Raw genomic sequence first — 25279 nt, forward strand, 5'->3', positions numbered from 1 at the left:
TGCAAAGGTAGGACTCCCAAGCCTTTCTATGTGTCTGAAGCAGGACTTACTTTTTATATATTGTCTCTCCCAATTAGTGTGAGAACTCTTGACAACAGGGACTGTCCAATGTTCTCTCTCTCTCTCTCTCTCTCTCTCTCTCTCTCTCTCTCTCTCTCTCTCCCCAGACACTCTTTTAAGCTTCCTTTTATGTGTTTCCTTCCCCATTAGAATGTCTTTCTTTTTGCTTGTATTTGATTCTCAGCACTTACCACAGTACCTAGCATGAACTCAGTACAATAACAAATGCTCATTGACTATATTTGATGGGGGAGGAGAGAGGGGGGAGAGGGTAACATATATACAGATAAGGAAGCACAAAATATATGAAGAGTAAATACAATGTCACCCCCAGAGAGCCAGGGGAAGAAACTGGCAACTTGGGGAATCAGGAGAGGCATCTTCTAGGAAGTGGTCTTTAGGAAATGTTGGGAGGGGGCAGCTAGGTGGCGCAGTGGATAGAGTACTGGCCCTGGAGTCAGGAGTACCTTAGTTCAAATCTGGCCTCATACACTTAACACTTACTAGCTGTGTGACCCTGGGCAAGTCACTTGACCCCAATTGCCTCACTAAAGAGAAAGAAAAGGAAATGTTGGGAATGTTTCCTGGGGCTGGAGCAACTTCAGGCATCAACAGGAGCCCCTGGTTTTCCAGTTGGAAAGAACATCCAGAGGTCATTGGTCCTATTGACCTGTCTCCGTGACAGGGAAGACCCCAGAGTTTTATTTCTAAGCTAGGGACCCAGGAGACACAAGCCATCAACAACACTTGCAAACTCTCTTCTCTCCCCTTCAGAGCTCCCCAGTTCTCCAGGCTCTTCCCACCAGATCCAGCTACTTTGAGAGATGTGGGAAGGTACCCAAGCCAAAGTATAACCAGGACTTTCTCTGTCCCTGTGTTTTTCATGGGAGTCATAGTGGCAAGTGATGTAGCTCAGCTCCCTTATTTTGCAAAGCCTTGAGGCCTCGGGAGGTAATGTGTGATTGCCTTTTTCCTTATTTGTTTAAAGTCCCTAGCTTTGTAGAACCAAACCAGAAGAAAATGATGCCTTCCTACTGCAGCATTTTCCCCCTTTTCTTTATATCTTCAATGCTTAGCACAGTGCAGGGTGCATAGTAGGTACCTAATAAATGCTAGCTAACTTACTCATGTCCATGTTTCTAGAGTTCCTAGTTTTGTCCTCTAGTCCTTAAAGTCACAGTAAATCCTTTACCAACCAGATGGAGAAAGTCTATCAAAGGCCATGCCTTTGGTAGGTATAGACTGGTGAGGAATCACAATGCCCACAGGGATTTTTAAAGACAGTGTAGGTGGTTTCCCACATAGTGAGACTGAAAGAGTATTGAGGCCATCTCTAACTCAATATGTCCCCCCTTTGACCTGTTATAGTCCTATTACCAGGCCTAAAATCCATTCCCACTGTCCCCACCCGAGTTGAGACCTCATCACCTCTTCCTTAGATTGTATTAGTCCCTTAACGGGTCTCTATGTCTCCTGTCTCTTCTTTCCCATCTGTCCTTCACACTGCTTCCAGAGTAATCTTGTTTAGGTATGGATCTGATGATGCCACTCTTCTGCTCAAAACTCTTCACTGGCACTCCATTGCTACCAAATAAAGTCCAAACTGCTTGGTCTTGCATTTAAACCCTTCTATGACCTGGCACCAACCCACCTTTCCAACTTCATCTACAGGGGCACACCAAAGGAGGACAGTCCTAATTTCTCTTACTTTTCAGTTATGCCAAAGGATAGACCCACTGAGCATTTCCCCCAACAGCTAGGAAGAGTAGACCCAATGAGGAGCCTAGCTCCAGCTTCACAACCCTTCCCAAGCTCCCAGGTGCCCTGGGAGGGTATCCTTCTTCTCATGCAATGACTCTGGCCCCTTGAGTTGGCCTCTTGCATGTGACTGCTTTTCCACCACACTGGTCGGTAACTTCAGTCAACAGCCAAAGTTGCTTTAGAAGTTTCCATTTTAGTGTTCCCTATACTTTGGGCTAATTACACAAGATGAAACACATAGATAAGATTCAGAGGAGATGGAGGGAAGCCATGTGTAAGCTCATACCTCTATCACCCCACCATGCACACCACTGAACTTCACCCCAAGGTAGTGGGTGGCGGCAGGAGGCGGGTCATCATGACTCCCTACAAAAGTCAGTCAAGAGCCCAGTTGGGCCAGGACCTTGTAGTAACAACCCAGCATGAAAATGGGCAAGCTGCTGATCCTCACTGGTGAGTGTATCTGGGTGAATGGGCCAGTACTTCCAAAGAGAGCTGCTCTTTCTCCTTCCTTGGAAATTGCCTGCCCAACCTTTTCTTTCTTATATATCCTTCCTTCCCTCTATCCATCCATCCATCCATCCATCCATCCATCCATCCATCCATCCTCTAAGTTGTCACTGCTACAGCCTGGCACTTCCTTGTCTATGACTTGTGTATTTTGGCTTATTGGTGAGGGAAGAATCTTTGAACTGGGCATATGCTAGGGCATGGCACTATCCTGAGGGCAAGGTTGCTTTCACTCCGGATTCCCTGAAATGCCAGGCCTGGTGCCAGGTACTCAAAAATACTTGTTGATCGATCCATTGATTGAATGAATCAATTGATGATTGGTGGGACCAAGGTAATCCCACTGGGGACTAGTCTACCAAATGGAACAAATAGCAGAGAAACATGGAGGTATATTTTGATCTGTAAAGTTCTCCTTACATGGGAGAAAAAAGATAAGCAGAGCTAAAAGAGCAGCATCCTGAGTACTTAACTTGGAACTTGGAAGAGACATACTTGGGCTCCTAGGAGAAGAGAACTCACTGAGGTTCTGTCACTGAGCACAAAGGAGCAGAGTTGACTGTTGGGTTGGGGTTTGGGAAAGGGGCTGAAGAGTTAAAGGAAAGGAGGAAGAGAAAAACCTTTGACAAGAAGTACAGACAACTGATTGCTGAGAGAGGCAAGGTACTAACATCTCAAGGAGACAGAAATGGAATTAGGAGGGAAGACTGGAGAAGAGAAGACAGTGGGAGGATAGAATCACAGCTTTTAACTTTCTGAAGGGCTATCACCTGAAAAAGGGATTAGACTTGTGTTCTTTGGCCCCAGAAGGCAGAACTAAGAATAATGGACTAAGAGATTTGGGTTTTAAACAAAGAAAAAAACAATTAAACAACTGGAGCTATCCCAAAATGGAATACAGGCTGCCTCAGGATAGTGGATTTCCTGTCATTGGAGGTCAATCATTCAGTCAACAAGCATTTATTAAGCTCTTACTATGTTCAAGGCACTGAAGCTGAGTTCTGGAGATATAAAGAAAGGAAATAAAAACATGCTCACTTGTCAGAAATGTTGTAAAATCATAGGATGCTTGTTCAGATAGGGACAGGACCAGAGAGGGTCTTTAAGAATCCCTTCTGTGATCCTTTGAGAAGGGTTTCCCGGGGCCACTCTATGCTAGGGCTAAATGACTTCATTTAAGCATTGATATTCCCAGTCTTTCCCGCTGCCCTAATTGTTTCAGAGAACTGCAGATCTGATCGTTGGGCTTCCTTCCTACTCACACTGAATCTCTCTTCTCCAAGGAGATTAGACCAGACACCCAGTGGCAGTGGTGACCCATAGAGCAAGTAGTGAGGCACCTGCTCCTCTTTACCCTCTTCTCTTTACTGCCCATTTGGAATTTTAGCCCTCCTGCCTTCCAGCCAGGTAAAGGGCATGCCAAACATCCTCTGATGAGACTCTCCTTCCTTCTTCAGGTGTGGCCCTCCTGCTGCAGCTGCAGCTGGGTAAGTATGTTTGCTCCCAGGCTGGGAAGGTGGGTGAATCAGGGAAGGCAGGTAATCAACTCATGTAATTCCCATTCTCCCTCTTCTACAACTTCAGGCTCAGCTGTCAACATTGTCTGCTACTTCACCAACTGGAGCCAGTACCGCCCCGGGATTGCCCGCTATATGCCCGAAAATGTGGACCCCTGCCTTTGCACCCACATCATCTATGCCTTTGCCGGCATGGCCAACAACCAGATCAAGACCATCGAGTGGAATGACGAGGCCCTCTATGCTGGCATCAACAATCTCAAGACCTAGTAAGTCCTAGGCTGGGTTCTCTGCCCATGTCAGGAAGTCCTAACTAAGGAAACAGAAGGGTGCCAAAGAGAGCTAGATTTTAGATTCTATCTACAACCATACAACACTTTAACCCCTCTGGGATTCTACCTTATGTAGGCTGCTAGATAGCACTCAGACACTTACTAACTATGCGAACCAGGGCAAGCCACTTAACCTTTCTGTCTGCCTCAGTTTCCTCATCTGTAAAATGAGCTGAAGAAAGAAATGACAAACCACTCCAGTATCTTTACCAAGAAAATCCCAAATAAGGTCCCAAATGGGGTCACATGACTGAAACAACAAAAGTTTATATTTAACTACTTTTGTATTTATTTCCTTCATATTTATTCTCCTTATAGTTCTGTATGCCCTTTTTGTCTTCCTTGTTAGAACAAATGCTCCTTCAAGTAGGGATTATTTTCTTTTCCATATTAGTATCTTAGCACAGTGCCTGGCAAACAACTTAATAAATACTCATTGAATAAAGCACTGGCCCTGAATTCAAGAGGACCTGAGTTCAAAATCTGACCTCAGACACTTGACACTTACTAGCTGTGTGACCCTGGGCAAGTCACTTAACCCTCATTGCCCTGTAAAAACAAACAAAAAAATTAAATAATCAAATAAACTAATTAATTAATAAACAAACAAACAAATATATAAATGCTCATTGATTGATTGACTAAACAGCCTTAAGAGGAACATAGTAAAACCATCTCAAAGAGACTGAGCAACTTTTTCAAGGTCACACAGTTAGGAAACATCTGAGGTGGGATCCAAACACAGCTCTTTTGACCCCTGGACCAGTGTTTTATTCTACTCCACTAAGCTCCTAGACAGAAGAAAGGTTCTGAGCCGGTGAATCCCAATAGCTGGTGGTGATGGTGGTGGTAGGGATGGTGATAGGGTGTACCATGAGGTTGTTTGCCTGAACATATGGAGGGATTACTCAAATACAAAATGCCCTTTTGCCCATGGGATGGCTAGTTTCCTTTGCCAGTGGCATTTCTATAAACTAGGTAACTTTCTATCAACAGCAACACCGAGCTGAAAACCCTACTGTCTGTCAGAGGCTGGAATTTTGGAACTCAGGGGTAAAGCATACGAATTCTGGTACCAGTAGCTACCCCCCTCCCCCAGTTCTTCACCCCTTCCCAACCCAAACCTGGAGAAAATGTCTTGGAGTCTCTCTAGAGCAAGTGTTCCCATGGTGCTGCTGCCCAAAGCTGTTATTGGTCAGGCTGTTAGACATTTCCCCATCAGCACCTTGTCAGGGATCTGGGGCAAGGCTGGACAATATCCTTAGAACAGACTGGACAAGTCCCCAGGATCCCTGACCACTAGGCCTAGGCTCTAGGGGCTCTGGCCCTTTGAAAGTAAGCAAAGACTATTTCACAAAGGAAAGGGTTCCTTTTCATCTCCTGGGAGAGTTTAAGCCTGTCATCATTTTTTATGCTGGTTCTAGATTCTCTGATATGGTTGCCACTGCTGCAAACCGCCAGACCTTCATCCAGTCAGCCATCCAATTTCTGAGGAAGTACAACTTTGATGGGCTGGACATTGACTGGGAGTACCCTGGCAACCGTGGCAGCCCAGCAGACACGCAGCAGCTCTTTACTGTCCTGTTGAAGGTAACTGGGGCTATTTTTTTTTGGTGAAGCAATTGGGGTTAAGTGACTTGCCCAGGGTCACACAGCTAGTAAGTGTTAAGTGTCTGAACCCGGATTTGAACTCAGGTCCTCCTGAATCCAGGGCTGGTGCTCTATCCACTGCACTGCCTGTAAATGGGGCTATTAAAAAGATATGGCACTGTTGTGCAATGACAACAGTTTTGATGCCATTTGAATAATATACTCCCAAAAGACCCATTCCCCAAACCCAGTTAGTTCTTTTATATAATATCCAAAGGGGTTCTTCACAAAGTCTTTATGAGCAAAAACTCTTTCTGGGTTGTAGCAGGGTCTTATCAGCTAGGTGTTCGCCTTTGCTTTGTGTGGGGACCTGTATCTGCCAGAGGTTCTTCTGCCCCAGCCAGGCATCGTTCCTTGACCTATCAGCTCAGAATCCAAAAGACTAGATGTGTATGACTTTTAAGGAATATTCCTCTGGACTGAGCTCTCCAGCCACAATTCTGCTCTCCATTAGCCACCACGTCTCCCAGGAACTTTCCAGATCTACTTTCATGCTCTCCCAACCATTCACCTCCTCGTACTCTGAGGCCATCGTTGACTGATCTAATAACATACAATCATTTTCACTAAGTTAAACTTTCAAAGGCTATGCCAATGGAAAACAAATTCTAACTGGTCTCATCAAGTCGGAAGGACTTTGGAAACCCAGTCTTTGTCTTAGTGGAGTTTACAGACACACACACACACACACACACACACACACACACACACACTCACCAACTTTACAATATGAGACCTGTGCCTTCTATATCCCAGGAAATGTATGAGGCTTTTGAGCAAGAAGCTACTCAGAGCAACAAGCCCCGACTCCTAATTTCCGCTGCTGTGTCTGCCGGCAAAAGCACCATTGAGACAGCCTACCAGATCCCTGAGATGTCCAAGTAAGTGTCTCTCAACCCCATAGTAGTCCTCATGTCAGGGGGATAAACAGAGGGAGTGGAGCTGCCCACGTAGGCCCCCACCAAGGAGAAAGCAAACCAGAGCCTCAGAAGATTGCCAACCTGGCAGGGGCTCCCATCCCAGGGATAGTCTGAGAGTGGAGACTTTGATCTTATTTCTAGAGATATCTGCAAGATTCTCTGTAGCAAATAGACTGCTTCATAACTTCTACCCCAAATTTCCCTTATGTCCTGAGCGTAGAAATTATTTACTAACTTACCTGCTCCTTAGGAAAGTAATCTGCCAAACTTCTAGCCCTGTATGGTATTTTGGGAGATATCAAGCCCTGAGTACCTATAATCTGCAAGGTATTCTCTGGTGGTAGATGGATTCCAATTCCTGCCCTCAAGATCCTAACAGGTTGTTTTTGTTTTTAATAAAATTTTATTGATATATATATATATATTTTAACCTTTCCCATAAATTTTTTTAATTTCCTGTAATACGTTTCCTCCTCCTCTCTCTCAGGGAGCTATCTCATATATGTTCAATTGTTTTCAGTCGTGACTCTTTGTGACCCCATTTGGAATTTTCTTGGCAGAGATACTGGAGTGGTTTGTCATTTCCTTCTCCAGCTCATTTTACAGATGAAGAAACTGAGGCAAGCAGGATTAAGTGACTAGTGAGTGTCCGAGGCCAGATTTAAACTCAGATTCTAGGGCCAGCACTATCCTCTGTGCCACCTAGCTGCCCTATCTCAAAAAGAAAGAAAGAAAGAAAGAAAGAAAGAAAGGAAGGAAGGAAGGAAGGAAGGAAGGAAGGAAGGAAGGAAGGAAGGAAGGAAGGAAGGAAGGAAGGAAGGAAGGAAGGAAGGAAGGAAGGAAGGAAGGAAGGAAGGAAGGAAGGAAGGAAGGAAGGAAGGAAGGAAGGAAGGAAGGAAGGAAGGAGAAAAGACAAAATCAGCAAAACTGATCCATTTATTGAAAAAGTTTGAAAATAGGTGCAATATATACCATACTCATAGACCCACCTGCAAAGAGATGGATTAGGAATATCTTGTCCCATCTCTTCCTCAGAGCTAAGAGCCAAAGCTCTTCATCATTTTCCAACACTCATTTTTGATGGTTTTACTGTAGCTGTTCTTCCCATTTACCTTATTGTGGTCATTGCGTCTCGTTTTTAGAAGCCAGCATACAAATACATGCCACAAATTTGAGGAAAGTTACAAAGCAACCCAATGGGTAGAAGTCAGGGAAGGTCGAGAGGGTCTCGGGTAAATGGTTTAAAGGTGAAAAGACCTCACAATGGTCAAGACCTCGAGAACACAGGCCTGAAGGGGGCGGGGTATAATCCACACTTGGGTTGCCTTTCTCTTTTCTTCCTCACCCTAAGGTACATGGATCTCATCAACGTGATGACTTACGACCTGAGGGGCTCCTGGGAGGGCTTTACTGGAGAGGACAGTCCTCTGTTTGCTGGACCCAAGGACCAGGGTGACTACATCTACTTTAACGTGGTAAGGGAAGCTTTGTCATGAGGGCTCAGACACAGTAGCCACCTTGAGCCTTTGGACTGGAATAGTAATGAAGGGGAGAGAAGGCACCACTGGGCTTCCGGGAGACCGAGCTGAGGGTGACTGAAGAAGGCATAGGTCTCATCTCACAGATGTAGACCTGGGAGCAACCAGAGTTCATTTAAACTTTTATTAACTGAGGCCCAGAGGCTTAAAATAATTTGTTCAAGATCTCATGTGCAGTAAGGAGCAAAGTTCTTTAAATCAGGTGTCACTGCACCACACCATCTCCCTTTTCCCCATTTCTTATCTTCTTATCCCTGCCCTCAAATTCAAGATTAACTGCGTTCAACCCTCCATTCTTTGTGCTTAAAAAGGGAGAACAGTAGAATGGATATCTATTCTAGCAGATAGTCCAAGAATTATTTTTTGCTTATTTCAGGACTTTATGATATGACTTCCGGGCCCCCTTACCACTTCCCACAATGAGAGAAACCTTTTAAATTTCTGTCTGAGGCCAGTCAGAAATGCACTGAATGTACATAAAAAGCCAGTTTAGAATTTTTAAACTGGATAACAATCTGAAGGGAAATAAACTCCACACAGATAATGGAGAGTGATTTGTATGCTCTGTCAGACACCAAAAGAGAAAAGAAATGTGTCCCTTTGGGGTCTTCAATGGTCAACATTAAAGGGAGAACAAGAAATTGCCAACATCTGCTTTCCAAAGTCATTCCCTTAATCAATATTTCTGTTAATACCTCATACATACCTCTTCTGAGCTAGGTGCTAAGAAGGATAAAGAGATAAAGAAGAAATGGCTTCTTGCCCTCAGGAAGTTTCCTGTCTAAATTGTGAGTTCTTCCATTAGATTGTGAGCTTCTCAAGAGCAGGAGCTTTCTTTTGCTCTTTTTTCTTTTTATCCCTACATTTAGCACAGTGCCTGGCATACAGTAGTTACTTAATAAGTGCTTACTGACCATTGGATGGCAAGCACAATGATCCTCTTTACCTAGGAAACTTGTCCCCCTGCTCCAAAGGGGAGTGTCTTGCTTCCCTCTTTCCCTTTTTGGCCAGGCTACTTTGTGTCTGTGGGCTGGCCAGGACCTGCACCCAGATTTAAAAGTGTTGGTGTGGAGAAGTGCAGACAGGGCAAATTAGCTGCAGGGCACAAACCTATAGCTGTCCCAGCTTGGTGGCTCTCTCACTGCTTCCCCTCCTTTGTGCCTGAGGACTATGCCATGAACTACTGGAAGAACAATGGGGCCCCTGCTGAGAAGCTGATGGTCGGGTTTGGTGCCTATGCCCGGACCTTCACCCTCACCAACCCCTCCAACCATGGCCTGGATGCTCCCACCTCTGGTCCTGGGACTGCTGGACCCTACACCCAGGAGGCTGGAACCCTTGCTTACTTTGAGGTAAAGTTCACAGGGGGTTCAGGGGGCTCACGGGGATGTCTACGACATCTGCTCAGCTGGGAAAACACACTGTGAGAGGCTCCACTCTGTCTCTTAGAGTGCCAAGTTACTGCTTTGAGTGAATGTGGGCATATGGGCACAGAGAGGGGTGGGGATGGAGCTGTTGAATTCAGTTCAATGATTTCATTAAGTGCCAAACTTATTAGGCACCAAAAATGTGTGTACAAAGCACTGATAAGATCTCAAAGACAAAAAAGAATCCCTCCCCTCAAAGGGCTTACAGTCTCCTGAGGGATCCATCAATCCTTGTTTTGATAGCAGTCCCTTCCATTTAAGCTTTACCAAGCACTGTCATGCCCATGCTCCCATGTCAGCCTCCTCACTGTCCTGCCATGAGCACAAGGCAAATTCTATCATTTACATAAAGAAACTGACACCTAAGAATTAAGTGACTTGATCGAGGTGACCCAACTATAAAACAGCAGAGTCAAGTCTAGAACCCAGTTCTCCTGACTCCTGGCTTTTGTTATTTCCTGTTCTAGGTCTGTGGCTTCCTGAAAGGGGCCACCAAGGTGTGGAATGCCCCTCAAGAGGTTCCCTATGCCTACAAAGGAAACCAATGGATTGGCTATGACAATCCCAAGAGTTTCACTATCAAGGTGGGTCCTGCTTCTTTCCCCTATACAGTTTGAGGTAGGAGCAGAAGATGCACAGATCTAATGCCCACAGGAATCACTAGTGGCATTCTACAGTCCCTCCATCTATGCTGCATTCTTCTATCCTTCTCTCAAGTGTTTCAAGTCACTTTTTTCTCTTTCTCCCCTTTCTTTGGTCTTAGTGATTCATTGCTATTGGCTAGCTTTGCTGGCATCCCCCAGACCAAAAGAACTGAGTCCTAAGTAGCCTGGACATGGTTCAATGATTCATAGGGTAGTTGGGTATCCCACTGCATCTTCTGTTGTCCCAAAGGCCCTTGCTGGCATGAAGTTCTAAATCAGGGGTTCTTGACCTTTCTGTGTCATGGACCCCTTTGACTGGAGTTTGGGGAAGACTCTGGATCACCTTGCAGAATCATGATTTTAAATGTGGAAAATAAAAAGCAAAGGATGACCAAAAAAACCCCAATTCTATTCAAATAAAGATGTCCTTTTTCCCATCCAAGTTCACACACTTGGAGCTCCCAGGATACCCAGATGCCCCAGGTGCTCCAGATTAAGAACCCCTTCTCTAGAGCAAATCCTTCCCTCCTACCCCCAGATAAAAAATAAAGAAGACAGAAAGCTCTCTTGGGTCCCAAGCCTAAGCTCTATCCTTTGGATTTGGCTGTCTGGAACACCCCACTGACCATGCCCTCTATGTGCCTTTGATCCCCCATTAGGCAGACTGGTTACTAAAGAACAATTTTGGAGGAGCCATGGTCTGGGCCATTGACCTCGATGACTTTACTGGCACTTTCTGTGGACAAGGCAAATACCCACTCATGAATGCCATCAAATCTGCCTTGGGTGTCTCCACTCCCAGTAAGTAGTGATCCCACCCCACCTCCACCAACCAGGGACCCACAAAGCAGAGAGGATGCTGAAGAAGAGCATCAGTCTGGAACTCTTCCCTCGTTGGTTCTATTTTAAAGACCTTTAAAACTATTTTTCTACTTGCCTTAGAGTGTCCAACCTGGAATTGGCAAGGGAAGACCAAGAAAGTCTTATGACATCATAGCTTGTTGAGTGAATGTCCCTTACGAAAATGTTCTCCTTGGGGACAGCTAGGTGGTGCAGTGGATAAAGCACTGGCCTTGGATTCAGGAGGACCTGAGTTCAAATCCAGCCTCAGACACTTGACACTTACTAGCTGTGTGACCCTGGACAAGTCACTTAACCCTCAGTGCCCTGCCAAAAAAAAAAAAAAAAGAGAAAATGTTCTCCTCTGAGAGAGGGCTATAAATGGGTTTCAATAAAATGAGCCAACCAGATATTGGATTTGAGGGGAGGGGAGAAGCATTCTCTTTACACTTTAATTACTTCCAACCCTGCCACTGACCACTGGAATTGATGAGAAGACAAGAAAAGTCAGGGAGAGCAAGGCGGAGAGAGGATGATAAGACTAGCACAAAGCAGAGAAGTTTAGGGGTTGAGGGGAGCAAGATGGGCCCTGTAGAGCAGTTTGCAGCTCTTAGGAAGTGAGGGAAAGGAATTAAGCTGGTTTGAATCAATTTCCAGTGTAAGTGACATGACAGCAATAAGTGTTAGGAAGCTAGGAGAGAAAACTGGGTTTTGAAGGATCATACTTAGACTACAGGGCTTTGCTGCAAGGTGCTGCGAGTTTGGGGGAGGGTTTGCTGATCCCTGCTCTGGAACCCACTGGGGAATTTAGTTTCTCTTCAGGAAGCTAGGAGGCACCATAGTGCACAGAGCACTGGTCCTGGAGTCAGGAAGACCTGAGTTCAAATCCAGTCTCAAACATTGACTAGCTGGGTGATCCTCAACTTTATGATGGGAATAATCTCAGCATCTGTCCATCAGGGTTGTTGTGAGGATTAAGTGAGATAATATTTGTAAAGCGCTTAGCCTCTTAGTAGGGGCTTGATAAATGCTCATCCCCTTAGGTTGCCGAGTGCCAACCTCTACTCTGGGCACAAGCATTGCCCCCATCGTCACAGCAGCCCCTGGTGGTGGCAGTTCAGGAGGCAGCGGGTTCTGTGCTGGCAAGTCCAATGGCCTCTATGCAAATCCCAAGAGCAAGAATGCCTTCTACAACTGTGTGAATGGGGTGACCTACGAGGAGGCTTGCCAGGCTGGCCTGGTCTTTGATAGCAGCTGCTCGTGTTGCAACTGGTCATGAGTTTTCATGAAGGAATAATCATTAAAGATATACTTTGCAACTAAATCCCAATTTGTCTGTCTTGCTGAATTAGGCACCTGGGCATTAGTGACCTGCAATGAGCAGGGGAGTGCAGTAGACACTGGGTGGAGGGCTCTGTCCAGACACTGACATTTGGAGGGGGATGGGGAGGAGGAGGAGGATGAACTTTCTGGAGGTGGGAGACTTTCTTTCCATGGTAACCATAATCCCTACCCCTCACCTTTCAGTCTTTCTCTCTGGGCTACTACATCTTTCCTTCTAACTCTTACAGAAGTGAGGGCCAAATTTCCCTCTCCCTCAGATCAAATACACCACCATCATCTTTGCCAAGTCCTCTGTGTAGCAGCTCCAACACTTGGTGGCCCCATTCCTCATGCCAAGCTATTTTTGTCCTATGTGACAAAACTCCAGGTAATGCCTCTGATGGGCTAAGACTTCTCTTCCCTCCCCCTCCCCCTCCCCAACTCCCCATGGCAATTTGCCATCCCTGCAGTGCCCTTGACAGCAGGGGGCGGATGGGAGTTTATCCTTTGCCCCTTTTTTAAGGTAGCTGCAATGGCCTGGCCCTGTGAAGGCTTTGCCTAGTGGCCTAAGGATTTTCTTCACCTGGTTGAAGGAGGTATTCTCCCCCTCCCCCAGTGAGTGATACATGGAATGGGAGAAGGAGGAATTGCACCTTCCACATCTATGAGTAGTCCCCTAAATTGGTGCAGTGGTTGGAGAAAGGAAGGAGACTGAAGTGTTGTAAAGAAACATCTATTACCTTAGCATCTTTTATTAGCTGAGTGTGGGGAGGGAAGGTATCAATACTCATAACAGTGATGGTCATTGGGCCACAGAAGTGGGACTCAAGTTCAATTCTTTCATAGTACACTTAAAAGAAGGAGTTGGGGTTTTTCAACATTATAGGTACACCTATATTTTACACAAGTAAAAATATCTGGGATGTACAAAAACCATCAACGAGAGAGTGATTTTTCCCTTTACAGAAGGTTTTATCATGGGAGGGGCTTTAATAGGCACTGTCCTCATGCTTTGAGAATGATTCAAGTTTTTCAAGTAGAATTCTAGGTCTGCTACTCACCATGTGTGTATTTATTAATCACTTGCTATGAACCAATCACTTAACTTCTCTTGATCTTGTTTTCCTCATTCGTAAAATGAGAGACTTGATATTTACATTTCCTTCTACCATTAATCCTATGATGCTGATTTTTCAAAAACACATCTCCTGAGTGAGACAAGGAACACATCAGAATCAAACCTTTCACACACACACACACACACACACACACACACACACACACTCACAATCCACTTTCATTGATCCGTTTTAAGGGGAGGGAACCAGCTTCATAGACACATAGCTGGAAGGAACCCCAGAATCTAATCCAACACCTTCATTTTACAAATGGAGAAAGTGAGGTATGGGGAGATTAAATGATTTGCCCAAGGTTATAAACTAGGAGTCAGAATTTGAACGCAAGTCTTCTGACTCTAGAACTCATATTCTTTGTACTTCTCCCGTGAAATTTCAATCCTATACAGCAAGCATTTATTATGCACTTGCTATACACGAGGCACTGAAACAACAACAAAAAAATAATAATCCTTTCCCACCAAGAGCTTACATTCTACAGGAGCAGGGAAACAGTTTTGCACAGAGAATTGAATACAAAACATAAAACCATGTCCCAAGGCCCTCCCCAGACTCTGGGTTCACATGGACTGGTTCTAATTCTGGAAGTGACTCAGAAGGCTCATTTTCCCTTTAGCTCATTGTCTTGGAGCTTGGAATTAACCCTGGGAAATTATACAAATATATTTCATGTCTAAGTTTCCACAGATTTGGATTTTTTAAAAGTTCTCACTTCTTATAGAAACATCCAACATAACAAATGCATATTATTAGAAGCAGTCTTTATTTTATCCTACTGAAAATATAGGGGCAGCTAGATGGCGCAGCGGATAGAGCACTGACCTGGGAGCCAGGAAGACCTGAGTTCAAATCTGGCCTCAGATACTTGACACTTACAAGCTGTGTGACCCTGGGCAAGTCACTTAACCCCAATTGCCTCCAAAAAATATATAGAAGGTGCAAAGAATTTAAAGGAGCCCATCATCATTACCACCACCACCATCATCATAAACAGCAATAGCAACAGCGGCAAAACATAAAGCTCTCACTGTAGTTCCGCTCAGGAGGAGCTGATCTTGGATTTTCCCTAGCAGCAACATTCTGACCACCCCACACTTCTAGTGCCTCCTATAGTTTAAAGTCCTTCCCATCCCCCCCCACCCCCCCAGAATAGAAGCACAGCTGGGGGCTATTGGATAGGTGATCACTTTCCTATCAGACCCACAATGTTTAAATGTCACTATAATAATGGTGGCGGTGGCATGATCTCTTGTAGCCCCTTTCTACCATTTTATACCTTTAATCCTTATGTAATAAGGATGATGATAATATGAATGATCCTCCTTTCCTCCAATAAGTAGACAGGAAAGGAAATCCCCTTCTCTCTTTAATAATAGCTAGCATTTACTTATATAACACTTTGAGGTTTTCAAAGCACTTTATAAATTTTTTTTTCTTGCGAGGCAATGAGGGTTAAGTGATTTTCCCAGGGTCACACAGCTAGTAAGTGTCAAGTGTCTGAGGCTGGATTTGAACATAGGTCCTCCTGAATCCAGGACCGGTGCTTTATCCACTGTGCCACCTAGCTGCCCCCTATAAATATTATTTTATCCTCACAACAACCAAGGGAGGCAGGTCCTCCCTTTACTGATAAAGAAAATGCAGAGATTAAATGATTTGCCTGGGTTCACACAGCTAGTAAGTGTCTGAGAATGTATTTGAATTCAAATCTTCCTGACTCCAGTTATAGCTCTCTATCCACTGAGTCACCCAGCTGCCTCTTTAGAGATTTCGCTTCCTAGTTATGCCTCTGGTGGACTAGGGCTTTTTGGCATAGCACTTAATCACCCATGCAGTGCTCTGGGAAGCAGGGGGTGAAGATTGGAGCCTATTCTTTGCCTCTTTTCCAAAGCAATTATAATGGGCTGAACCTGCCTAGGAGCCTAAGGTGTCCTACCTGGTTGGAGTAACTTGGGTTGGCTACTCACAAGGCATCCTCGGAGGTGAGAGTTACACATACTGCTCTAGAATAAAAAATCCTCCCAATTCTACCACTTCCATTTCAATTATCTTAGGAAGATTCTGAAAATCACTGGTGAGATAAAGTACTGGATGCTGAGGTCCTTTCATGAGCTGAACTGCCAAGCATTCAAACTCTGTTGCAGAGAGCACAACCCCAATGAGCTGGCCGTGTTGATTGAATGCCAAAGGTATGCTTGCTTAAAAGACTATTTTTTTTAAGGCAATTGCCTCAAAAAGTTAAGTGACTTGCCCAGAATCACACAGCTAGTAAGTGTTAAGTGTCTGAGACCGGATTTGAACTCAGGTCCTCCTGAATCCAGGGCTGGTGCTCTATCCATTGGGCCACCTAGCTGCCCCTTTAAAAGACTATTTTATGGAGAATTCAGAAAGGCAGATACTTAGTGGTCAGAAGAAGTGATACAAAGTCACTCAAGATTTTGCTGAAAAACTCTGGTATTGATCGTGAAACATGGGAAACACTGACACAGGATCGTCCAGGATGATGTACCCACATCAAAGAAAGCAACATGCCCTATGAGCACAGCAGAATTGTAATCGCTCAAAATAAACATGAGATGTGCACATGTAGAGACAACATCTCCCTTCCGAATGGTCATATGGACTATTGTGCCCAACCTGTGGTAAAGCCTTCCAACCTCATATCGCTATGATGCCATTTTGGTCCTCTTCAAGGACGAAGGACTAACAACACACAGGAGATTAGGGTTGAGGAATGTTCTTCACAAACTTCTCTCTTATCTCTGCTTCTACCATGTATTTCTGCAAAAAACCCTGCAATTTCTCTGGCTGCTTTTCCCTTGGGTTAGGAAAGTCCATTATCAGGAACTCTTCTCTTATCTGAATTTGCTGTAGGTAAGCCTTGACATGGAAATTCAAATAACAGGTTACACTAAAAACCATTTCTATTTGGCCTTTGAATGTATCACTTAACAGCATCTGTGGTGTAACAGAAATCAGAACACCTGTGTTTAATTCTCAGCTTTACAATGTGTGACCTTGATTAAATCGTTTAACCTCTGAGTTTTAATTTATTCATCTGTAAGATGAAATAGTTAGCTGAAAGAAATTATGAGTCCAGGAGAGAAATGAACTAGAACAGTGGCCATGTGAGTGGACAGAAGAGGACAGGTTCCAGTATGATTTTAGAAATAGCCTTGAGAAGACTTGGGAATTGATTGGATATTGGGGAATGGGGAAGAGAAGAAAGACAAGAGGGAGTCCTTGGTTGTAAACATAGGCTGACTGAAAGAATGGTAGCACCCTCAGCAGATACAGGAAAGTCTGGACAAAGAATGAATTTTGGAGGTAAGGTAATGAGTTCCATTTAGGACCTAGTGACTTTGAAATGCCAATGGACATCCAAGTGGAGCTTTCCATCAGGTAGTTGATGATGTGGGACTAGATCTCAGGAGAGATTAAAATTCTATGCAGAAATCTTGTAGTCATTTGCTTAGAGGCAATAATTTAACACATAGGAAAGTGATGAAATCATAACAGAGAGGCAAGGAGAGGAGAGATAGAGACAGAGAGAGAAACAGACAGAGATAGACAGACAGACAGACAGAGACAGAGATGGAGACAGAGACGGAGACAGAGAGGAGAGGAGAGGAATGAAAACAAGAAAGAGGGCCCAGGACAGAGCCTCATTGTCCACCTGGCCCAAAAAAATGGCAGAAGCATATACTATGGCATAATACAGGGAATTTCCCCAAATAGCAGTCCCAAGGAACTTATATAGTCTTGAGGTCTTTACCACTGTGATGCACCAAACTTCCTTTGGTCCTTTTTTAACCTTGAGCCACTATCCCACAATAGTTGTTTTTGCTCCTGTTTCTTTCCTGACCATTTAGTCATCCCAAAGTTTCTCTGGGAAAAGGTAGCCTGGGACTCGATCAGAATGGGTATTGATCAGAATGAGACTGGACACCATGTTGACCATATATGGGAAGTCAGTGGTTTGTGGCTGAAGGGTTCCCAGTCAGACTCTGTGGTTATCCTGTGGTTGGTGTAGTCCACATCTTATCCTCCTGACTGACACCAGATAACCCCACAAGAGCAGAAGTATCTTGACAGCCCAGCTCCTCAGAACAAGTCTTTCCAGATAATGTTCTGTCAAGATGCATTAATGTAGCCCCTTTTATTACTACTCACCCATCATCATCACCACCACCACGTTCTAGTTCTGTCATTTGTTGGGTATGTGTGAACCTTTTAAATCATGCCTCTTTTAGGATATTAAAATGAGGGGTAAGGAGGAAATGGACCCTATATCTTTACAGAGAAGCCCATTCCTTGCTGAAAGTTAGCATCAATAGTGAACTGAACATTGAACTTAAGAGTGAAATGGCTGGAACTCAAATATTCTCTGCCTGTAATCTATGTGGCCTTGAACAAGTCAGAATCTCAATTTTCTTATATCCAAAAAGGAGATCATTAACATCTGCCTAACATCTGGAAGGATGTTAATACTTGTCTTACAGTAATGTCTGCCTTACATTTCATATCATCACATGATGATCAAATGAGAAAATGTTTGTGAAATCCCACTTTGAGCTGTCAAGGACTACCAAGATGTCTGATTCAACTCAATTCCCCAAGCATGAAGTTCCTCATATGTACTAGGCACAATACTAGGCATGGGATACAAAAACAAAAATAAGGTAGTACCTGTCACATACACACAGACACATTTATGTGCGTGTGTATATACACACATATATGTATATGTGTATGTCTATATACACATATACATGCATATGTGTATATATGATGTGCTATATGTAAACAACAACTATATAATACATGCTAAGTGCATACAAGAGATATCTGTGAAATCCAAGGTAGAAAAGCCATTTCTAGCCAAGTGAATGAATAAAGGAAGAAATTAAGATTCAAGTTGAACTTTAAAGAATTCATAAGACTTCAAAACAGAATAGAGATATAGCTCTAAGAGGGCATTCCACACACTGGAGACAGCATAAGCAAAATCACAGAGACAAAAAGTGACAAGGTGCACTATGGGAATGATGAATCAAATCCTAAAGCAAAGCAATTTTCACAGTGATCATGATGTCCTTTACTCAGAAATTAGAGGCTTCCTACTGCATATAGGGCAAAATGCACACTCCTTATCCTCTCATCCAAAATGTGCCCAGTTCATAAATTTGAGTGGCTCCCTATTTCCTCCCAGAGCAAAAATGAAATCCTCTGGCATTTGAAGTTCTTCACAACCTGATCCCTTCCTACCTTTCCAGTCTTCCAGTTACTTCTTATTTTTCTCCTCTCCATATACTCTCTAGGATTCAGTTACTGTTATTCACAGAGGTTTCATTTCCCACCTGCATGACTTTGCATGGACTGTCTCCAGTGCCTGGATTGCTCTTCCCTCCTCACTTTCACCTTTTAGTTTCCCAAGTTTCCTTCAAGGCTCTGTTCAAACCTTACCTTCTTCAGGACTTTTCTAGTCCTCCTAGTTGCCAGTGCCTTCCCTTCTGAGACTGATTTCCATCTGTTTTCTATATATATTTTTGTTTTGTTTTGTTTTTGGTGAGGCAATTGGGGTTAAGTGACTTGCCCAGGGTCACACAGCTAGTCAGTGTGAAGTGTCTGAGGCCGGATTTGAACACAGGTCCTCCTGACTCCAGGACCGGTGCTCTATCCACTGTGCCACCTAGCTGCCCCTCTATATATCTTTTAATGTACCTAGTTATTCAAATATTTCACCCGTTAAAATATGAATTTTTTGAGGGCAGGTACTACTTTTGCCTTCTTATTTATCCCCAGTGCTTACTATAATGCCTAGGACGTAGCAAACGATTAATAAATACTGGGTGCCTGACTCACAATTTGTTCAAACCGACTTTTTAAGACTTATTTTTCTACTATTTCCCTTAAAGGAAGTTGGGTGGGGGCAGCTAGGTGGCGCAGTGGATAAAGCACCGACCCTGGATTCAGGAGTACCTGAGTTCAAATCCGGCCTCAGACACTTGACACCTAGTAGCTGTGTGACGCTGGGCAAGTCACTTAACCCCCATTGCCCCACCAAAAAAAAAAAAAAACCCACAAAAAACAAAGGCAGTTGGGTGATACAGTTTATAAAGCACTAAATCTAAAGTCAGGAAGATCTGAGTTCAATTTTACATCAGACACAAAGTACTGTGTGACCCTGGGCAAGTCACTTAATATCTGGCTGGAGTCATGGCCCAGAGTAAAAGCTGTGTGAAGAGCAAAACAAATGTAAGCTGGGATTCCAGATTTAGTTGTTCAAGAGTTGGAACCACTGAGGTCTCGTGATTGGAAGAATGACAGGGTAATTTTTTCTTGCACATCTTTCCAACCTCAAAACACCAAAAGAAATAGGTTGCAAATGAGAATAGAGTGAAGTGATAACTTTGTACAACTCTGCCTCATTTAAATCCAATTTGAGTGAAAGTCAAGATATCACCCTGTGATGTCATTGGGCCTCTTTAAAAATGAAGGATAAACAACAGGGGAGTGGAGGGAATTTATGGCCAATAGCATCTATTTTCTTACAGAAATGTGAGGTGAAGTTTTCAGTGAGAGGGTAGTGGGTGGGAGTTGTGTGGGGCACTTGAGGAATGAAATAGAAAATCATTTGTTATTATTAATAATAATTTTTTTCCTTAATGAATTGTTTCAGTTGTATCTGACTCTTTCATGACTCCATTTGGGATTTTCTTGGCAAAGATACTGGAATGGTTTGCCATTTCCTTCTGCAGCTCATTTTGCAGATGAAGAAACTGAAGCAAACAGAGTTAAGTGACTTGTCCAGGGTCATACAGCTAGTAAGTGTCTGAGGCCAGATTTGAACTCAAGAAAGATGAGTCTTCCTGACTCTAGGCCCTGTGCTCTATGCACAATGATGCCACCTATCTGTCCAAATTAATAACAACTAGCATTTATTTATCACTTCAAGTTTATAAAGTGTTTCACAGGGCAGCTAGATGGCGCAGTGGATGGAGCACCGGCCCTGGAGTCAGGAGTACCTGAGTTCAAATCCGGCCTCAGACACTTAACACTTACTAGCTGTGTGACCCTGGGCAAGTCACTTAACCCCAATTGCCTCACTAAAAAAAAATAAAATAAAATAAAGTGTTTCACATTTGAGTAACAACCTGGTGAAGTAGATACTATTATCACTCCCATTTTACACATAGGGAACTGAGGATGAAGCGGGTTAAGAGATTTGGGCAAGGTCAGCTAGCCCCTTACATATGGTACTCTGATCAGGCAAATCAGGCAAGATTTGAATACAGGTCTCACTGACTCCAGGTCCAGGACTGTATTTGCTATGCCATCTGGCTGCCTCTAGGGAAGCATAAAAGAACTGCTTTGTGGCAATGAAGGCCCGGTTGAGATTAGATAACCTAAAACCTTTCAGTAAAACACGTGGAGGTGCCAAGGAGGCCAAGAACCTCCTAAGTGATGCAGGGACTTCCTCTTCTTGTGCCTCCCAGTTGCACTATGGAGCCATCTGTTATCCCCTTGTCCCTAAGTGGAGTGGGATGAAAGGCATCTTTTTGCCTTGTCCATCTTGTGTTACAAGCGGGGTGCCACAACAGGATGAATGGATCCGTTACGACACGTTCCACAGCATGAAAATATTAAGGTTGTCATCCGGGCCAACAACATTAAACTCATCCAGCAGTCCCACAAAGGCATCGTTCATGAAATTCTTCAATACCATTGGACACTGGCCGGTCCAGAGGACACACAGCTCACACTTAGGAGACTCTCTGCCCTTCCTCATCTCCATCCAGAGTTCTGACAGGAGTGTAGCACCCCGCTGTAACCTCTCGGGGTTTTCTGATCTGTTTTTTTTTCTGTCCAGTAGACTGTCTATTCCTCATCCATGCCCCATGGACCCTATTCTAGCCCTCTGGCCCTTTCTATCTGTCCTGACCCTCCACTCTGAACCCCCATGACTAGAACCTTCTACCCTAGGCAGATTGGTGCTTTCCTGGCTATGACTAGGAAACTAATTAGCCTCCTTTGAATGGTGGTATTCCTCCCCTTCCTATAAAATATCCAAGTAGCTCTGGTCCAGGAATGACCCTGACCCTTAAGCTGAATGAGCTGCTTTCAGGTACGGACCCCAGAGTGCCAACAAGAGCCTGGTTGGTACTTGAGTTGGTACAAGGATACCAAGCAGACACCAAGTCTGAGAGAAGCTCCCTGAAAGACCATCATAGAATCTCTCCTCCTGCTAGGGCTGTCATGGTCAAATCTCCCTGGTGTCACCTCTGGTTAATGTACTTTCCTCAGTCCCGATGTAGAGAAACCATCCTCCATCACAGTTTGAGAGATCAACAGGGTGTCCGAATTTAGAGGTAGGAGTCATGGCTCCATTACCAAGGGGTCAGTGGAGTATCCTGGTGCCCTTTTCTCCAGCTCCCTTGGGTATGGTTGGTTAAGGGGGTGGTCCTTTTGGGACCTCCCCTTAAACACAACAAATTAAAGGGCCCATAGCTTTTGGTGTTGATTAGCTCATCTAATTCCACTATATAGCACCTTTAATCCCAGCAAAAGATACTGACACCCACCCCCCTACACACATAGACACACATCCACACTTTAGTCAACACAAGCTTGTAGCCACCTATCTTTCTTAGGAACAAAAAAAAAATGGCATCCCTGATGCTCATCATTATGGCCAAATAAGCCCCCCTTTCCTATTTTCTTTAATATAGAAACCTATAACTCTGCCCTCTCTTGGTCATTCAAGGCATACATCATTCCATGATGGGTAGTTTTGGGGGGAGAGGATCTAGTGGGAGAGTAACAGATCTGTAAGGGGGGAAGGAAAGGTTTCATGCAGAAGGTGGTTCTTGATCTGAGATTTGAAGGAAGCCAAGGGTTCTGGTTCTATGAGACAGAGATAAGGAGGGAAGGCATTCTTGGCATGGGGGAGAGCCTGTGCAAGGACAGAGGCAATTGGCAGAGTACCATAGGTAAGGAATACAATGGAGGCCACTTTGGCTGGGAATGTATATTTGATCCCAGAAGCAATAGAGAGCTTATTGAGTAGGGGAGTGATCATAAATACAAGTCTGAACATGTCACACTCCAACTCAGTAAATTTCAGTGGCTCCCTATTACCTCTAGAATTGAGTATCAAATTCTCTGATTGGCTTTTCAAGCTCTTCAGAACCAATCCCCTTTCTGCCTTTCTAGTCTCTTTACAACCTTATTTCCTCCCTATCCTCTATGATTGCTGACAAGAACCTCTCCCAGGGGACAGCTAGGTGGTGCAGTGGATAAAGCACTGGCTCTGGATTCAGGAGAACCTGAGTTCAAATCCAGCCTCAGATATTTGGCATGTACTAGCTGTGTGACCCTGGGCAAGTCAATTAACCCTCATTGCCAGGTAAAAAAGAAAAAAAAAAAGGAACCTCTCCCAGACTCAACAATGAGAATGCCTATCCTGACAGAGGGAGCAGCTGTCTTGGAGATACAACAGTAGATGGTGGAAACAGACCTGTTCAGTCTCTAATGCACCTTATCTTCCCCTCACCCTTGACACCCTTGACAGTCTCATCCAATCTCCACATCTCCTACCAGCATTCCAGTTAGATTCCCAGAGCTCTAAGGGACCTTAGAAATCAGCTAATCCAACTCAGTAATTTTATAGGCGAGGGCACTGAGATCCAGAGAATCTGTCACTTGCCCCAAGATGCATTGCTAGCTGGAGCAAGAAAAGACTTTAGAGATCAAGTCCCCCTCTGTCTCATTTGACAGTTTAAGAAACTGAGGCTCTGAGAATAGATGTACATTTTCCAAGTTCACACATATGAGCTTGTGAAGCGTCTGGAACTAGAATTTGGGCCTCCTGACCCCAAGTACAGGGCTCTTTCCCCCTGATATTAAATTCAAACATAGTAGTGTGGCTTGAGCCTTGTATTTTTCCACTGATGTGGCCATTTGGCTCTGTCCCATGGTGGAGGACAAATGTCCTTCCTCCTCACTGCCATTGAAGGATTCCTCTGGAACAAACAAAACCCTGATTAGGCAGGCTCAGCCATGCGTGCTTTCCTGGGGCCTCTGGCAATGGGGATCAGAGGTTTTCAAAACAACAATATCAATCTCCTGTGTTGAACTAACAAGAATTTACCCGGAGCTCTTCTTCCTTACTCTCCTAGATGAGGGGAGGAGGGGAAACCCTCCTGCTATACTTCATTGTGGGAACCGAAGGGAGCCAGTGGTAGGGAAGGGTCCCAGAAATCTAATGCATGACTGTAGATTCTAGACAGAGTTCCCTGGCTCCTGAGGTTTAATTCCCTGGAGAAGAGGGTCAGGGGCAAAGGGGTGGGGGAAAGAAGAGCGGCTTAAGGCCTGGTATACGGGAGGTAGGGCATCTAGGCAGACCCATAGTACATAGACTGCCAAGCCTGGAGTCAGGAAGATTCATCATCCTGAGTTCAAATCTGACCTCAGACACTAACTAGCTGTGTGACCCTGGGCAAGTCACTTAATCCTGTTTGCCTCAGTTTCTTCATCTGTAAAATGAGTTGGAGAAGGAAATGGCCAACTGCTCCAGTATCTTTGCCAAGAAAACTTCAAATAGGGTCACAAAGAGTCAGACATATCAACAACAACCTTCTCAATTTCTAGCCTTAGAGAAGTGCTTAAGGTGCTAAGAAGTTAGGTAGCTTTCTGAGAGCCACACAGCCAGTCTTTCAAAGGCAGGAGTTGAACACAGGTCTTCCCAGATCTATCCACACCACACAGCCTGTCTTTATTAAGTAGGCACTTAATCAATGCTTGCCGATTGATTGATGGCTTGATTGATTCAGCAGGCAGAGGCAGGGGTAAGGAGGTGGGTGACAATTGTTAAGGCACAAAAAGCCATCCAGCTTAGCCAGCCAAGGGAGGGGGCTCCCTTTTACCTTCTCAGCAGGTGTGTTGGGCCAGCAAGAAGAGAAGCTGCCCTCAATGCTTTCATCACTGAGAACTTTACCCCAACCTTCTTTGTTGTTTTTTGTTTGTTTGTTTGTTTGTTTTGTTTTGTTTTGTTTGCCCCAACCTTCTTTGACACTAAAAAGGTCTGAGCTGGAAGAAGTATAGAAAGGGTTATAGCAGATCAAGGCATTTAGATCTCTAAGAGGTCTAGGGAGCATTTAGTCCAAGGGTCCTTTACTTTCTCTGTGCCATGGACCCCTTCAACAATCTCAGACTATGAAGCCCTTCTCCGAATATTTTTTTTTTTGGTGAGGTGATTGGGGTTAAGTGACTTGCCCAGGGTCACACGGCTAGTAAGTGTTAAGTGTCTGAGGCCGGACTTGAACTCAGGTCCTCCTGACCCCCGGGCCGGTGCTCCATCCACTGTGCCACCTAGCTGCCCCAGAATAATGTTTTTAAATGCATAAAATAAAACAGACAAGATGAAATAGGAAAGCAATTATATTAAAATGAATTTGTCATTTTATCCCATTCAAGTTCCTCTGAAATATATCTATGGGGGTTTGTTGACCCCAGGTTAAGAACCCCGATTTAGTCCAACCTCCTTGACCTCTCCAGCTCAGAGAATCAAAAGACCTAGAGCTAAAAAAGAATTGCAGAAATCATCAGACCCAACTTCC

The 25279-nt window shown here is 44.3% G+C and overlaps 1 protein-coding gene across 1 annotated transcript; it reads left to right on the forward strand.

The window, feature by feature from the left end:
• Nucleotides 1–2249: 2249 nt before the first annotated feature.
• LOC122756139 (acidic mammalian chitinase-like) lies at nt 2250–12478 on the forward strand. The gene is made up of 11 exons (XM_044005267.1): nt 2250–2274; nt 3789–3818; nt 3916–4117; nt 5177–5233; nt 5605–5770; nt 6587–6711; nt 8102–8225; nt 9455–9640; nt 10183–10299; nt 11019–11160; nt 12243–12478. Exons 1-11 carry the CDS (start codon nt 2250–2252, stop codon nt 12476–12478), a joined length of 1410 nt encoding a protein of 469 aa, XP_043861202.1.
• The last annotated feature ends 12801 nt before the right edge of the window (nt 12479–25279 follow it).

This window comes from Dromiciops gliroides, chromosome 4 (genome assembly GCF_019393635.1).
Source record: "Dromiciops gliroides isolate mDroGli1 chromosome 4, mDroGli1.pri, whole genome shotgun sequence".
NCBI lineage: Eukaryota > Metazoa > Chordata > Mammalia > Microbiotheria > Microbiotheriidae > Dromiciops > Dromiciops gliroides.